Source organism: Amphibalanus amphitrite, unplaced genomic scaffold (assembly GCF_019059575.1).
Source record: "Amphibalanus amphitrite isolate SeventyFive unplaced genomic scaffold, NRLGWU_Aamphi_draft 000785F_arrow, whole genome shotgun sequence".
Lineage (NCBI taxonomy): Eukaryota > Metazoa > Arthropoda > Thecostraca > Balanomorpha > Balanidae > Amphibalanus > Amphibalanus amphitrite.
Window position 1 is genome coordinate 286237 of NW_024882279.1, and position 17434 is coordinate 303670.

Sequence of the window (17434 nt, forward strand, 5' to 3'; positions counted from 1 at the left end):
AACAACCATCATATAGGTTGCAGTATATTTATCATTAATGATCACAGTAGCAGACTTGCGTCATAGTCTAGTTACCATGTTTGATTTGTGATGACGGGAGCTTCGTATAACTTGACAGACCATTCTTATCCATCTTAAACACGTTGTTAGTCCGCTGACGTCGTATTCAAAAGACTTTTTTCATCGTTTCCATTCTTTAACTTGTTTATGTCATGTAGTTAAGACAGATTGAAACAGGTAAGTTGGGTATATGCACGTAAGTACGTATTATAATATGCATACTCTTATAGTGACATTAATTACTGCATAAAGTTAGGTAGACACATACGCACTACCAGTATTAATGCAGCACTTGCGCGGGTTGTGCACATGCACCGACTTACACAGTTCGTTCATCCAGCTCATTACCAGTTCACGCGATGTCTTCATATAATCTGCACCACCAAAAACAGCCAGCGCTGAGTGCAAAGGCATCGCTAGGTTTCGAGTTACTCGAATAGCGAGGTCACGGTTGATCTGGGGAGGGGTCACGATTATCTGAGCACTAAGGTCACGGCCGATTCAGGAGCCGGGGTGACGCCAAATCTAGGGGCGGTGCCACGATTGGCTGGGCAGTAGGTCAAGGCTTATAACTAAGCAGCGAGGTCACGGCTGACTAAGAGGTAAGGTCACGGCTGACCCAGCGGTTAGGTCACCGCCGCGATGTGGTCACGGCTGCGAGCCGGTCTTGGCCGGTGCCTCGCGCTGCTCCAGGGCACTGTAGCTGCTCGGTCGGCGCTCTACCAGTTTGGTCTGCTCGCCCTTGGACGCCGCTGTCACAGTCTCTCCGCGGGGACGGGCGGCTGTCTCTCCGTCATCCTCATACAGCAGGTCCACGGCAGTGCCGAGCACGGCCAGCGTGCCGAACAGAATCACAGTGGCCCTGTGGGACGGTGATGACGGATGGTTAAGTCAACGGAAGGCATAAGTGACACTAATACAGTTCTCGGAGTGATTTGAACTTCAACATTTTTGTTGCTAGCTCCAGAAATGTAAAAAAAACGTCCTGTAATTTATCAGCAATGTACAAAAATAGCAATGACATCATCCTAACGACGACGCATAATAATGCAACGTTAATTAGACCAACAATGGGAAATCCACTAAGCGGTGCAAAGCATAATCACGTATACGATTGCGTAACTGGACTGCATTGTTCAAGAGGAACACGATCCGCAGGATGTGCGTTTGCGACTTACAAGGCGCTGACAGCAGTGTAATCTTGCCAAAATTGCCGCTCCACCAGTATTCCGATGACGTCATCGGTACGGAAGGTGATTCCATCGGTCAGGTCGGGAACCTTCGGCAGACTGTGCGTAAACAGACGACACGGCGGTCAACGCGCCTGAGCTGTGCAACCGTCTATTACGAATAAATTCCTCCTCCGGGACCCTTGACCCGTTTTGCGGGCCGGGCTGGGGCGGAATCTAAACCCTGTGGTCATGGGTCTGGCCCTGGACTGTATGTATGGGGTTATGTCCGTCAATGTATCTATTCCTGTGGATGTGACTGCATGGCTGTGCTTGTGGCACTGGGTCCATGGCTGTGTCTCTGACCCTCGTAGTCGTGACTGTATCCGAGTCCCTCACGACTGCTTCTGTGGCTGTGCTAGGGGCGCGGCAGTGTCCGGGTTAGGAGGACCGTGAGGTACTCCGTTACCCCGTGATCCGGACTCACGGTGCCCGGAGAGCACCCTGAGGACGTCCGGGTGCGACCCGTCACCCGTGAACGAGCCGATTGTCGGTCTCTAGCTGAGGAGCGCCTTTGAGAGCTCAGCGGTCCGACCGAACGGAAGCCGGACTGAGCGGACTGAGCGCACACGCCGTCCGTTCGGTGAGGTGTGCGGCGCGCGGCCTCATCCGGCCCAAACCGATTGTGGGGAGCTTGTTTCGGCCGACTTGTAACAGGCTTGGCTAAAGAAGGAAGAACAGAGGCACTTAAAGCTGATGAGGCTAAGTGAATAAGGGTGGAGTTGAAGCGAGGTGGAAAGTGAGCCAGATGATACGGTGAGCGTTATAGCGGTTTTTGTTTAAGCTTTACATTTTGTGAACGTTTTATATGTAAAGATTACATTTCATTAATTAAAGTAATTAGTTAAAACTCATGCTTGGCAACAGTAGCGGCGGAACACCTTCAATTAGGGGGGGGGGCACTGCCGTTTTGGTCCCATTCTTTCCATGCAACGCCCATAGAACTAATGTTAAAATGTCAAAATCAAAGGGGTGCACGGTGCCCCGGTGCCCTCCCCGTTCCGCCGCCGTGCTTGGCAAGAGAAGGTGAATAGAACTGGCAGGACCACGTGCTCAACGGTGCGTTTAACTTCAAATGCACGCACAAAAAAAATATATATATTAACACCGTTAGCGGTGTAATTGCACAGTACATATCTGTACATATCTGAGCACTTGAGGAAAGTTAATTTAGTCCCTTCCCCGCTTAAATTACTCGCGCTTCTAAATGAGCACCAGGAAGAAGGTAATAGAACACTGTTAGGACGGTTGGGAGTTTTACTACATGTAGTATTACACCGCTAACGGTGTTAATATTTGTTTGTGTGCACATGGGTAAGCCGGGCGTACACACAGAAAAATATTGACACCGTTAGCGGTGTAATTGCACAGTACATATCTGAGCACTTGAGGAAAGTTAATTTAGTCCCTTCCCCGCTTAAATTACTCGCGCTTCTAAATGAACACCAGGAAGAAGGTAATAGAACACTGTTAGGAGGGTTGGGTGTTTTGCTACATGTAGTAAAACACCCAACCCTCCTAACAGTGTTCTATTACCTTCTTCCTGGTGTTCATTTAGAAGCGCGAGTAATTTAACCCGCGCACCGACGGGGGTCTGCGCCAACTTAGTTCCGACGGGGGGGGCGGATAACCGCCCCCCCCCTGAGATCTCGAGAACAAAGCAAGATAGCGACAAGCGGTAAACGGCATCGGATACGCACGGTCAAGATCTACAATTTTTACAAAGGTCATTTTCAGGTCAGGTCAAAGATGACGTCACAGGGGTCGAAAAATGCAAAATGGCGGCGCTAGATATGGAGAGAGTTTCTCGAATAACTTTCGAATTAGTCAAGATAGGAGCAAACTAAGGGCATCATCGTGATCCTCTCGTCAATCCGCATCGAATGATATATATGTTGACCTCGAAAGGTCAAGGTCAAAGGTTGACCTCAGGTCACGTGACCTCGAGGTCATCATGTATATCATTCGATGCGTCTTGACGAGCTGAACACAATGAGACCATCCACGCGGCTGTATCTTGTTCCTGTACGGAGTTATTGGCCAAAAACCTTTGGTGACCTTTGATGACGTCACATGACCTCACAGCTGCTCAACAGCAAAACAGACCTCAAGGTAGTGAAGGTTGATCGTATATGAAGTCATGTATGGTATATGGGGCCATTCCGACCCGTTTTAGTGGTAAAAATAGGGAGTTGATTTTTCCCCCATTGACTTATAATGGGGAGGTCGCGAAATTGACCTGACCTTAGGTCACCGATATCAAAATTCCGAGATATACAAATTGTAGTTACTAATGACCTTATAACATCCTGCGACTTTCAAAGGCCTCCGACATCTACTGTAGCTCTGGCACGGTGACAAAGTTGCAAAAAAGTGACTTGAGGTTGGGTCATTCAAAGTGACCTGGTGACCTGACCTTAAAAGTTAGGAGGTTCAAACTTGCACACCATGTGTAAAATTGATGAGGGAATAGTCATACCAAATTTCGCGGCGCTACGCGCCGCGGTTTTCCCGCTATCCGCGAAAAACCTCAGGGGGGGCGGATATCCGCCCCCCCCCCGTCGGTGCGCGGGTTAAGCGGGGAAGGGACTAAATTAACGTTCCTCAAGTGCTCAGATATGTACTTTGCAATTACACCGCTAACGGTGTCAATATTTTTCTGTGTGTAGTGACCCTTTGGTGGGTCGGTAGTGCTGCCCAGCAAGCTCGACTTGTTTGTTGGGCACCTGGGCAATTAAAAGCTATAGTTAACCTTCCAGGCGGTGAGGGGCATTTTTGCCCCCCCCCCCCCGCCCACCCCCCACCCCCTTTAGTCTTTTCGATATATCTCCAGAACCACTGCGCCGATCGTCACCAAACTTTCAGTACCCTCCCGGGCATCAATTTTACACATTGTGACCAAAACTTTTTTCAAAGGCTTTGATAAGTTCTCCGCAAATGACGTCAGAGTTCGCGCCCTATCGCTTATTTTTGATAAAATGCGTTTTACTGGATGTTCTGCCATTTTCGACCCAAAAAAAAGGTTTCGCGGGAAGAACTGTCAGGTCTATACCTTTGAAGACACATAAAAATGTGTAGACATAAAAGGTGTAAAATCACCAGGGCTACTAAGCTGCCATCTAAAAATTTTGAAATTTTAGGATTTTTACCCAAAAAATCAATTTTTTTATATAATAGACAAAAAATCCAACAAGTTTTTCGAGTTTTGAATATGGGTTTATAATATTTGGAATATGTGTTTGAATTTGAGTTTTGAATATTTTTTGAATAAATGAGCTTTGAATTTGAATATTTGGAATAAATGTAATAGCCCCTATCGACTTCTATTCGCATACCAAATTTTGGATCGATAACTCATTTTTGGCTAGGTTATAGCGAAAAAAACTGTTTAAAATTGATGACGTCAAAATTTCAAACTCAATTTTTAGCAATTCTAGAGCACGTAGCGCAATCAAAGACCATCATTAGACTCGCCGTGACGAGCTGCATCCGATATAAACATTTTATATATATTGATAGTCTTATCGATCTCTGAAAGTTTCAAGAGTGATCGTTCAGTCGGTGTAGCTATAGCGAGCCTTTAAACTTTTTTTGAGGTATGGTCACTTCGTATACCTGACCTTGAACGACCCTGATCTGAAATTTTCACACGCTGTGTAGAAAAGATGTATGAACAGGTGTCCATTTCAAGCAAAAATATCAACTTTGAAATTTGACCTTTTTTGACCTGACGTTGACCTGACCTCCACCAGAAGGTGATCTAATTGGTTCTTGATGGTTTTATAACCAACACCATTGAGTTTGAAATGAAAAATCGGCCATAAAACATAAAAAATAAAACATGCATCGCACAGCCCTTGAAAAATTGAGTTCATGTGCAGCCCATTGGTGACCTGACCTGTGACCTGACCTGGTATTATCAGTGACCTCTAAAATAGCAACATATGTTCTAAGCAGCTTGCGCCCTATCGCTTATTTTTGATAAAATGCGTTTTACTGGTAACTGGATGTTATAGAAGACCCGTGAACGGGAAAACATTTTATCTTTGACCTGACCTGTGACGTCATTGGTGACCCCGAGGTCAATGAAATTGGATTTCCCGAAACAAATTTGACAGAAACAAATTTGACAGAACTATCGAACTCCGTTTGAATTTTACGGATCTGTCCAGTAGTTTCGGAGATACGAGGGGGAGGCAAAAAGTGCCCCTCCCCCCCCCACCGCGCGGAAAGTGGCCGGGAGGCCCACCACCTGCCGGGTTAACCTGTTTAACCCATCGGCACTTCTTAAAAGTATGACACGTGACTGATGTATCACTTGTATGATACGGTGGTCTTTTATGCATTCATATCCCTAAGAACAACTATGCCGATGGACATTCACAATAGCATTTTCCTTTGATTCATTCACGCTAAAGAACGAACTAAAGGTTTGTCGTGTCTCATGCAACATTTAAGCTATTGCGTAGGTATATTGTTCAGCTGTCACTCATAGCCTAGCTATATAAAACCTGTCCCAAGGCTATAAAAACTGGAAAAAGGCCGACTGAGGCTAAGGACCAAGGTCTTGGCAGTTGGCAAATTCGTGGAACTAGTGGGCGTGGCTGACAGCAAATAACAACTACATACGTCAGGGGCTTCTGTTTGTTTAATGTTTTCAAATAAATAAGTAAACATATAAACCAACCAACCAACCAACAAACAATCAAACAAACAAACAAACAAACAAACAAACAAGCAAACAAACAAATAAAGAAACAAACAAACAAACAAACAAACAAACAAACAAACAAACAAACAAACAAACAAACAAACAAACAAACAAACAAACAAACAAACAAACACATTATTCACGAACAAATATGCTCACGAGCAGCCGACGTCATCGGCCGAGATTCGATGAACAAACAGCAAACAGTTCGCGAGCTGCTCGCGAGCTCGGTAAGGATGGGGCGGATAAGATCCCCTAACTGTTTCGCCCCTAATTTAGCTTGAGCCTCACAGAAGAAAAAACAAGCGTGTACGAAGTTATGAGGCACAGCGATTGGTACTCGACTTTAAGGTGTTAATGGGCTGCGGAGTAGGAGTCGGAGTCGGAGTCGGAGTCGGTCGGAGTCGACAGTTGTGACCGGAGTCGGAGTCGGAGTCGGAGTCGATTTTAGAAACCCGAGCCGGAGTCGGAGTCGGAGTCACCGAAAATCTGTCGACTCCGCAGCCCTGCTAGGTCTGCGGAGTCGGAGTCGGGAGTTGGAGTCGGTCGGAGTCGACAATTCTGCCCGGAGTCGGAGTCGGAGTCGGAGCTGGTTTTTTAAAGCCGGAGTCGGAGTCGGAGTCGGAGTCGCCGAAAATCCATCGACTCCGCAGCCCTGGATCAGCCGGTGACCTCTGAGGTCAGGTCAAGTACCTTTAGATAGGGTTTTCATTGTATAGTATCCAGGAGAGATGGTTTGTCTTACCTCATGAAGCCTGGGGCGTCATTTAGGACGGTTTTCACGTCGACGTCGGTGCACAGGTCTGGGAAGCACGTGCCAACCGTGACGCGAAAACTCTGCAACCGTGACAGCGTCAAGACCAGTCAAGACAGTTGGCTGGCAGCTTACCATGGGGACAGAATACAGGCACGAGCATAAATAGAGCTCTCGCATATGGAAAATTTCATTTACTAGTGAAACAGCCACCAATATTTGGCTTGCTATGCAGTTTTGTGCTTGTAATACGGTATTATACTATTACTAGCATTCACAAATCAGAAATATGATTGGTACATACTTTAACCCGGCAGTTGCTGGGGTATTTCGCCACCCACCGTTTGCTGGGGGGGGGGGGCGTTAAACGCCCCCAGCCGATAACTCGAGAACCAATAGGCGCAGCGAAACGCACGAGGCGGCAAACGAAAGAGCGCGACAAGACGCTTCAGATGAGTACTTTAAAGTTGAATTTTGAGGTCACAGGTCGGGTCAAGGTCAGGTCAAACACCTGAAATCGGGCTTTCAGTAGCATGGACTTCAGGACTTCGCAATGGGCGCCTCTCGCCATAAACTCTGTCAAAACGGTGCACAATCCATCTTATAAGGCCTACAAGAGTGTCAGCTCCATGTAGGGGTCAGTCAAGCATAGGTCAGGGTCAAGGTCAGGTCAACCGGGTAGGCACATATCCCCGAAAATCAAAACTGATATTCGCAGCCTGTGACACATGTTTTATAGGTAATTTGGGGCGTAGAACACGATTCATTTTATCATATGTGTACGTGTTTGGCTCAAAAAGTTCAATTTAAGAAATTCATATATCATGGTCGTGAAGAAGTCACGAAAAATTGCCAAGATTCAGTTCAAGATTATGGAAAATGCGGAACGATAATCAATAATCGAAGATAGCCATTTGATTGACCATGGTATTGGCAGTCTAATGGCGTTTACGGCATGCCTGTATGTCTATTCTGTGATTTTATATGATTTTTTGAACATATGCCGTTTTTGGTCGAAAACTCAGAAATCATGACGTCACTAAAACCTCGATATCTCAAAAATTTTCCGACCGATTTTTTTTTTTAAACTTTGTCACAATAAACTTCAATCAATTCCCTACAGGTACCCAAAATTTGGCGCGCCTGCGGCGCGCCATTTTTATGCTATGGCCCGGCGAAAAAAGTGGGGGCGTTTAACGCCCCCCCCCCCAGCAACTCGCGGGTTAATAACACGAATAATGATCACAAATGGCAAATACGATGCGGGTATTTACTATTTAGGTATGCAAGCAAAACTTTAACAACGTGGGCGCCATAAGCCATCAACCTTTTCTCAAACAAACGGTATCGACGACCATAATAATTGGTCGTTCTTTCATCTTTGTAAAACTGACTTGGATTGGATGCCGTCCTCATCGATATAGATTAATAGTTGACCCTACTAATCACATTTGGATTATACAATGTATAGAATAAAAAATATGCCAAGTTATGTAAGTAACTGGGAGATGGTGGGTAGTGGGTACTATACTGTTATGTAACACATTGTCAAACGAGTTACTCAATGCCTGCTTTACCCGGTTGCAATGTGATTGCGAAAGGCCCGGCGGAGATTATGTGACAGGGGAACTGGAGTCTGGAACACATAAACCTACATCGGTTAATTATCTTAGTCGGTATACCTGTAATGTTCATTCCATCGACATTAATCCATGAATTAAGGAAAAAATCAGAAAGCTGAGAAAATGGTATAAGCTACCGGTGTACCTGTGCCAATGATTGGTGTTATCCATGACCTTATGTCTCTACTACATACACCTGATATTTTGATGTCCTGAAATGCCGTGGCACCACATATTATTACGTACTGTGTTCGCCACTGTCAACACGACATTGCGGTTTGTTTTACCTGCGCAGCTGCGAAAACAGACAGCAAAAATACGACATCCGGCCATGGCCGTCCTCGAAAATGGATTATATACAGCATCTACACCTTGACACAGCCATTAGAAAGCCGGTTTGGTAGCCGTGTACCTCGGTCATACATGATCAGCACGTCTGGATCGCGACGGGCTGGCTCGGGAGAGTACATAAGACCACGTTTTCAGCATGCTCAGATGGGACAAGGTAGTACCCAATTCGGCTGGGTACACCGCCGCGGTTTTCCCAGGAGCGTCAGACGGGTCATGGTGATTGACCGTGAGTGGAACGACGAAAGGGGACGGGAAAGGGAGATGCAGAGAGACGACCAAAATGCAGCGATCAGAGTCGGGTCCGGGAGGCAATGGCGGAACGAAGGGACGAATAGATCAGATATAGGAGACAGACCTAAGAAACTAAGACGAGACACAGAGTCAGGAGACGGGTGACTGAGACGGGAGACGCACCTGTTTGTCGGGCAGCAGCAGGCCGGTCAGCTGGGCCTTGTAGTAGCGGCCCTGGATGTGCACCGAGCTGTTCCCCGACACTGACTCGTGGCGTACTCCGTTACACTGCGAGAACCGGCCCTCCCAGAAACTGTTACCGTCGCTGAACCCGGCCTCCGGCTTCCCGTTCGAGTCGAACACTGTGGATCAGATGTGTCCGATGTTTGTCATTAGGGGCTGAAACGAGACACTGGGGGAGCCGAAAGAGACGATACGAGGGGAGACCATATAAGCCTAATGCGTATACATCCATACATGTGTACCTACTTGAACTTGCGTTGCGTTGCGCTTGTATTAAGTATTAACCCTATTCCTGGCGGGGGGGGGGCTCAGGAGCCCTCCCCCTGAGGTTTTTTGGTTATTTCTCCCAAACGCTTTGAGCTAGCAAGTTCAAATTTTCTGACTTTTCCTAAAAGGCTTTTACGCAACATTTCTGAAAATTTTGAGTTGATCTGATTTCAGGTCAGGTCACCAGGTCAACCTTAATTTAGGTCATAAAAAAAGTTTGTCCCCTCACCACAGCAAGAGTTTTCGAGCAAATATGTTCAAACTTCCAGGTTCAAATAAGCTTACCGATATGTGCAACATATGTTTCGGTTTTTGTTATATCCTTGACAGGTCATGACCTGAGGTCACCAATGCTTACCATTACGGTCAATGGGGAAACGATTCAAACTAACATGTTTGGGGTAAAATCAGGACTTAAATGCATGAAACATTCATATCGTCTTCATATAATGATAAAAGTAAAACGAATATGATAAAACACTTCTTTATATAACAACATGTTTCCCTAGTCATGACGTATCGAATGATATGTTACTCGCCTATACTTGCTCAGGTCAGGTCAACCGTGACCTGAGGTCAAAATTGAGAGTGACCTTAGAAGGTCAAAATACAAACCATTTGTTTCGCATTTATTAGAGAACTGCAACGGCGTTTACCGTTTCAGGCTATCACCAACGGTTCAGAAGTTATTGACGCAAAAGTGATGTTACTAAAAAATACGCGTTTAGATTTTTGACTCCTAGCGCCTCAAATATCAAAAATAGCTTAAATCTGTTGGCAGCTATTCGAAATGAAATTTCCTCAGCTATCAGCTGCTTTTTTCCGTTTTGCTCTGACTTTCCTAGACACTGAGCTAGACCTCATTCTTTGAAAACTCTGCCAAATCGGAAAATTTTGGCTTTTTGGGGGTCTCAGGGGTTTGTTTTTGTTCGTTTTTTATATAAAAAATGTCTAAAATGTAGTTCACGTTGAGAGCAATCCAATGCCGCTCACCGGATCAAAATCCGTCCATTAGTTTCCGAGATCTCAAGGGGGCCGAATCGGCCTCCCCCCGCCAGTTTCTTGTCCCGGCGGAGCCCGCCAGGAATAGGGTTAATTAGCTGTGCTTTGTATACTTTAGGCATATATGTACCACATTCGAAATGCCGTTTGCGTATGAACGCCTTACACGTTGCTGTATTTTGCAGATATTCTGATGTTTTATTTGCTTGTGTAAATGTGTCACGCAAAGTACATATAATCACATTTTAAAAAATACATTACTGACACCATTATAATTGAACCACCATACGTCAGTCTAATGAGAGTCTCGCTAATGTCGTCAGATGAATTACCCGAAGAACAGCGTTAATTCCACGATTACACCCAGTTAGTTAGGAGCTTGCTAGGCCGGTTAATCTGTAAACTCAGCCACCCCAGTGCAGACCCAGTAGTGATTAAAAAATGCCGAGGAATGGTGCAACACCTTCTGACTAGCGCCAGACCACTAAGCCGCTAAAAATCTGGATCGGAGCCGAACACCGATTCCAGTGGAACTGGTCTCCTCTGACCTTGTCACAACACAACGCAGCCGGCCTCAGTTCGCGGTCATCGGGTCGGCAGATCCGCTCACGTAATATCGCGACAATGATCAAACACCTATTATCCGACGATCAATTATTCGTGGTGGGTGGATCCAATGGACGGAGCTCTATGGCTGAAACATAGCCATTGCCCTCATTCATGCATATTACGGCACGAAAGCTGCTGTGGAGTGTGAAGTAATTCATAAATCAAGATAGGCCTGGATGAACGGAAACCTGTCGCATCATCGCCACTTGCGTGGAAAAGGAAACGTGCGGGGCTTAGCGAGTTTGGTCCCTTGGATGTTGTTCCAGTGACTAATGGCTGTTGTTTTAGGAAGGGGGAGCCGATCTTTTACAAGCAAATGGCTGGAAGCATTGAGGTTTATGATAATTAGGTATTGTGAAAGTATTAACCCTATTAGTGGCAGGGGGGGGGTTGTTTTTATTCACCCCTCAGGTTTTTCGGGAATATCTCCGAAACCGCTGAAGCTACGATGCTGAAATTTTCTGACTTTTCCTAAAACTAAATTGGGCACATTCCCTGAAAATTTCAAGTTCATAACTTTACCAGGGGCGGCTCCAGAGCACTGGGAATTGGGGGGTCCTATTCGTGAAGCGAGTCATTTGGGCGAAGATCACGATGCTGCACCAGTTTTACGAACAGTGAATGAAAGGTATCATGTGATAACATATACAAAGTTATTGTGCATCCTCTTTTGACACGTTTTTGCTATAATAGGCGGATCCAGGCGTCCAAAAAGGGGGGTTATTTTTTACCTCCCAACATAGGTGCCCTGACACCGCCTATGCATGACCAATACAATTTTAGTCGTTCTCTCATAAGAAAATTGTAACATAACAAGACCATTGCCACCCTTTTTAGAAACAGTACCAACAAAAACCTTATTTACTATACTTTTTGTGTACCCCCAATCTCAATGATCTGTATCCGCCTATGATTTTTGAAAATGCATATTTTTAGGATCCATGTGAATTCCTGGTTCATTCTCTATCGATCGGCAAAAGTTGCGTTAAGATTGGTTCAGAAACCTGGCCGTGATAAACAGTCTAAAATGTATCTGCAATTTGCCCGTTTTTACCCCCCTCTACCCCCCTATTGACATTTTTTAATTTAATTTTTTTTTAGAAACGTAGATCTCGTTGAGCCAAATCGAATGCCGTTTGAATTTTGAAAATCGACCGGTTAGATCTCGAGATGTCAAGGGGGGTCGTAAACAGCCCCCCCCCCCCTGCCACTAATATGGGGTAGCCAGGAGCCTGCCACTAATAGAGTTAAGTAAGAAATTCAAGACATGCAGGTAGACGAACAGTCAAGCAATCAGGTCAGACGGACAAACGGATATTCGGACAGACGAAGAGACGAATAGACGGACAGACATCCGTCTGTCCGTTATATCCGTCTGTCCGTACAGACGAGACGGATAAAGTACCGGACAGACGGGCAGATGGACGGACAAGACGGACAAACGGAAGGGGTAACAGACGGACAGGCTAACAGACGGACAGACGGACAGACGTGGAGATGGGCAGATGGACAGACGGATAAACGGGCAGACGGATAGAGGGACAGACGGACAAACTAGACGGATGAAGTAATGGCCTGACGGACAGATGGATAGCTGGACAGGCTAACAGACGGGCAGACGGGCAGACAGACGTACTGCTACATACTGGATAAATATACTCAATACTAGCATACTGGCTAAATATACTGGAACACATGGCCACTTGTATGTTAGCCTGGTCATCAGTTGGGACAAAAGCATTGTTGGCATCTTGTGTTTATTTCCTTTATGCGGGAACAGTGGCGCTGATGTCTTTGGACAGAGGTAAGTGGCGATGGTTAAAATTAACTGATCTGTCTTCTTTTTTTTTGTCCTATTTGAGAGAGACCTTGCCTTACGAAAACAACTTGCTCTTTTTACGTATTAAGCGCAACGGAAGAATGAAAAAGTAAGAACTATGCCGTATCACTTCGTGCTTTCCACTAACGGTTTGATAATACCGTAAGAGGAGAACCGCTCTCAAAGCGGATAAACCCAGTGCATAGTACAAGCATCTTGTGCTAGTCCTGTTGGTATTTTGTTTGTCACAATTTGCGTCAATGCCAGGCCACGTGTGAGAGTACCGCACCGACTATCTCACCCAAAACACTAATCTAAACAACGCTCGTGCTATAAAACATGATCTCATCCCGCAAATTCTGACAAAAAACGATTTGCCTCTCAAAGTGGCCTGGCAATAGCGCCTCGCGGTGCAAACCAAAGAACCTAATCTGCTTACGAAACTGTTGGCTATCTGTGTTAATCGGACTACCCGCTGGCCTGATCCCGTAAGCTGGGGTTGACCGCGGCCGTCACTGAGCTAGCACCGAGAACAGTTATCCCCTCCTCGCCCCCTGGTCGGCCGGAGACCTTGTCATATATGGAAGATAAGGACGACGGCCGCTACAATTCGAGGAATATTGTGATACGGTTCAAATATTTACATATGCAGAATTTAGGCGGATGTTGTTGGGAAAGCCCAATGCGTAAGCTATACCAGTGAGAATGCAAAATAGTTTGTTGAATGATGATCTCTTAAAATGATGCAAAAACATCAAGTGTCCTTGTTTGCGCATGTGGACGTGCGTCATCGCCAAACAACTATGTTATTTATCGCTTCCTTCACAGCTCAGCTCAGCAACAGAGAACGTTCAGTTCACGATAATAGCATCTTGGACTGGGCTTTTCTCACCGGATATAACACATTGGTAACGGTTGTGTGGTTGAATATGGCACAACCTGAAGAATATGGTTTAGGTATGAAGAATATGGCTTTTAAAAAATATCCGGGATAAAACATACAGAAAAAAAACTTAATAGATGCATTCGATGCTTTAGCGCCAAATGAACGGTTATTCAAATATCTATAACCTACTGACTAACATTTCAAAGTACCCAAGTACCTAATGAAAGCGTGGCCTATTGCATTCCTTTATAAGCTCAAACAGCTGAATCTTACCGGACTAGGTCGCCAATATCATCGATCAATGCCTAAACATCTATCTAACAGCTACCGATCTATAAGAGACCCATCTATAACATCAATAAGATAAGAGACACCTGTTGCAGCCTCAGTTGCACATCGCTTTTACGTGTGCAACTATGCAGCATAACAGCATTTAGGTCACCATCTGTTGTGTGCACACCGCTTATATTATACCGTTTACCGTTTGTATTGTAAGCATTGCGTGTCTGACCGGTAACACTTAGGATGCGTTCGTATTTAACAACCCATCATGTGCGACTTCTTCTGCAATCGTGCTGGTCAGTTTGATTGATTTCATTTTAACACCAAGCACATATTGAGACACAGCTTTACCATAGGACCATCTATCAGTGTGATGCATCGGATCGTGTCATGAACGACCAACAGACACTTTATTATGCAAAGAAATCATCATGCATTTGCATGCGACGTTGTGCAGCGTTATCATAATTCACTAACAGTAGGACTTCTTGCACGTAGTTGTAACAGTGAAACGTGAAAGGTGTCATGGTAATTGACACATCACATCCGAATGGTTACATTCGGATGTGATGTGTCAATTCATGACACCTTTCACGTTTCACTGATGTGGATGGGTACATGTGTTCATTGTTACAAGAGAATTTAACTTATTTTCGCTCTTTATCGACTGTTCAGTCGTCTCTTAAATACACCAGTATAACGCCTTTTGGGGCGACTAACGGAGCGAGCGAGAGGGTGGGCCTTGCACGTGCGAAATTGGGAGGGGGTACCTCCAACTGACTTGTGCACGGCACCCTACTAACCGGTCTCTAGCGATGTGCCAAATTTGGGCACAATCGGCCCAGCCGTTCTCGAGATCTGGAAGCGGCACCCTGCACGTGCGCACGTGCAAAATGGGTCCCAACTGACTTGTGCACGGCACCCTACTAACCGGTCCCTGTGTACCAAATTTGAGCGCAATCGGTCGAGCCGTTCTCGAGATCTGGAAACGACCCCTGCACGTGCGCACGTGCAGCAGCACCCCAACTCTGGCACATGGATATGCAGTGCCTAGTGGGTACCTACCTACATGCCAACTTAAAACTTTCAGCGCAATCGGCCAAGTAGTTACCAAGATATTGCAACAATTACAAAACTGACACCTCCTCGTTGCACCTCCCTTATGCACGTGGCACGTGCATAAGGGGTCACCCACACGCATCGGGAATAGTCCAGTACTTAGTAGAAGGAATGAAGCTACCCTACAAAAATTACCGCGTGTAAATCGGTCAAGTGGTTGCTGAGATATAAGCCTCGCAAAAGCGTCCGCACGGCCGGCCGGCCGGCCGCTCATACTCAGAAATTTCCGTTAATCTAAGGAAAGACTACGCTCGCTTCGCTCGCTCCGTAATAAACGGTGTCTGTGTTTTAACTTTATCACATAACTACTGCGCTTCACTTCACCGTTGCTGAGGCTAGATTGCAATGAGCAAGCATTGAAATTTTGCCTTCTTTTTTTTTCTAACTATTGATGCTGATCCATGATCGTAATGCATCGTACGCTAATCGTGATTTTGTTTTGTTGGGTAAGGCCCTTTCGGTCGGACCAGACCATTTCAGAGCCGGGAGGACGATAAGATTTAGGGGAAGACATTGGTCTGGGCAGGCATCCTAGAGAGTCACCGGGGCTGAGCCCGTCCCAAAAGACAGGCCGAGCAGCCCCAAGGTACTCTCTGCACCCGGCTACGGGTGTGCTCCCCTGGGAGCAGCGGTGCCGCTCCAAGGGAGCAGCCCGCATGAGATATCGGTCCAGCCCGGAGCGAGGGTTACGGCATGGAGGAGAAGGATTTGAGCTTCCTGAGGACGGAAACGACGGACGGGTGATAATCGCTATGTTAATCGATTAAAATGTTTATCGTAAAGATTGTCTAATTTCTGAACTTCCAGTTTCGAATTCCTATTTCCCCGTAGAAAACAAAACATGCATCCTGCTTCAAATAAATCGATTGTCTAACATGCAGCTCCATGACATCAATCGTTCCCAGTTGCCACTCACTTTCCCAGGCCCAGTCGTGCAGTTGGTCGACGCCGTCCAGCAGAGCCTGGATGGACCTCCGGCAGGGGGCGCCCAGCGCCGTCCAGTTGAGGTCGGCTCGGATCGCGGCGAGGTGCTCCGCCGCCAGCTCCCTCTCGAACGCCACGGCGCCGGGCGGTGCGCGCAGCCGCCGCCCGGTGGCGTTGGCGGCGGCAGCGACCGCCTCAGATGACGCTAGCAGCGCGGCCAGCCGCCGCAGCCTGGGCGTGAGACGGAGCAGCTGGCGCTCTGCCGCCGGTGGTAGCGGGGACGGAGCTGCCGACAGCTGCTGCAGCAGCTCCGACAGCTGGGCCACAGCCGGCGGCTGCGAGCTGAGGTCGCCAGCTGACACCAGGCACCCCTCGCCGGAGGGACTGCAGGGAGGTCCGGATCGAGGGTGTAACAGCGGTCAGGGGTGAATGGTAGGCAGCATGCCTTCTTGTAAGCGTAAGCCTTTTTATAGGATGGTTTATAAAGCGAAATGTCACAAGAAAAGCTGTATAATCATTTATCAACTTTCCATTCAAAATGGTATAATGGTAAATTTTTCATTCAAGAAAAATCTAAATCCGCGTGTACCTTCTGGCCCGATATTTTATAGTTTCGAGTCACGACTCACGATCACAAGTTGTCAGGCGAGTTCGCGCTTGGTTACCACAAAAGCATGTTCCTAGTGAAATGAATCAAATGACAATCCCTTGTCTCTTTCAGCTATTTACGACGTAGCGAAAGTACAACCTTTTCAGCTAACCGGCCTTGATTCTACTGAGGGCTCAATAGTCAATCGACCGGCACAATGGAACTGAACGTCCTGCAATCCCATAAACCCGAGAGAACAGAGTATCGAAATTTCAGCTATGTCCACATCAGCCGTCTCTGACTAACCTGACTGCGGTCGGTCCCGGCGTGGAGGTCACGTCCTGCGCAGAGGCTACGCCCACAGCCCAGAGAACCATCCACAGGAGTGACATCGTTCACCCTAGCACGTTCTACTGTTGGTAACAGTCGACTGACCCGGCCGATCGTAGGACACAGCTGTGACGAAGCAATGGCGAACAGCTGGGTCGACCAGTCATTACGGGCCGTCAGCCAATCAAACGGACATCGCGAGCTATACAGCCAGTGGCCTGAGCAGTGAGCCCTGAGCCCTCCAGGACGACAGGGTGCTTCGGGTGTCGACATATGGAAAGTCGTAATGACTGTAGTTTGCTGCAAGCTGTTATTCGATACAACTGAGCCCGGTCCGGTTAAGCCTGCCCTGCTTGTCCCGTGCACATGGCGTTCATTCTAGTCACTTACAGCATATCAATTCGCC

At 46.7% G+C, this 17434-nt stretch overlaps 1 protein-coding gene across 1 annotated transcript; it reads right to left on the reverse strand.

Annotated features, from left to right (window-relative positions):
• Positions 1–101: 101 nt before the first annotated feature.
• On the reverse strand, positions 102–17156 carry LOC122366110. The gene is made up of 6 exons (XM_043337950.1): positions 17005–17156; positions 16102–16493; positions 9142–9320; positions 6746–6837; positions 1239–1349; positions 102–922 (listed from the first exon to the last, which is right to left on the reverse strand). Exons 1-6 carry the CDS (start codon positions 17088–17090, stop codon positions 709–711), a joined length of 1074 nt encoding a protein of 357 aa, XP_043193885.1. The 5' UTR covers positions 17091–17156; the 3' UTR covers positions 102–708.
• Positions 17157–17434: the final 278 nt, after the last annotated feature.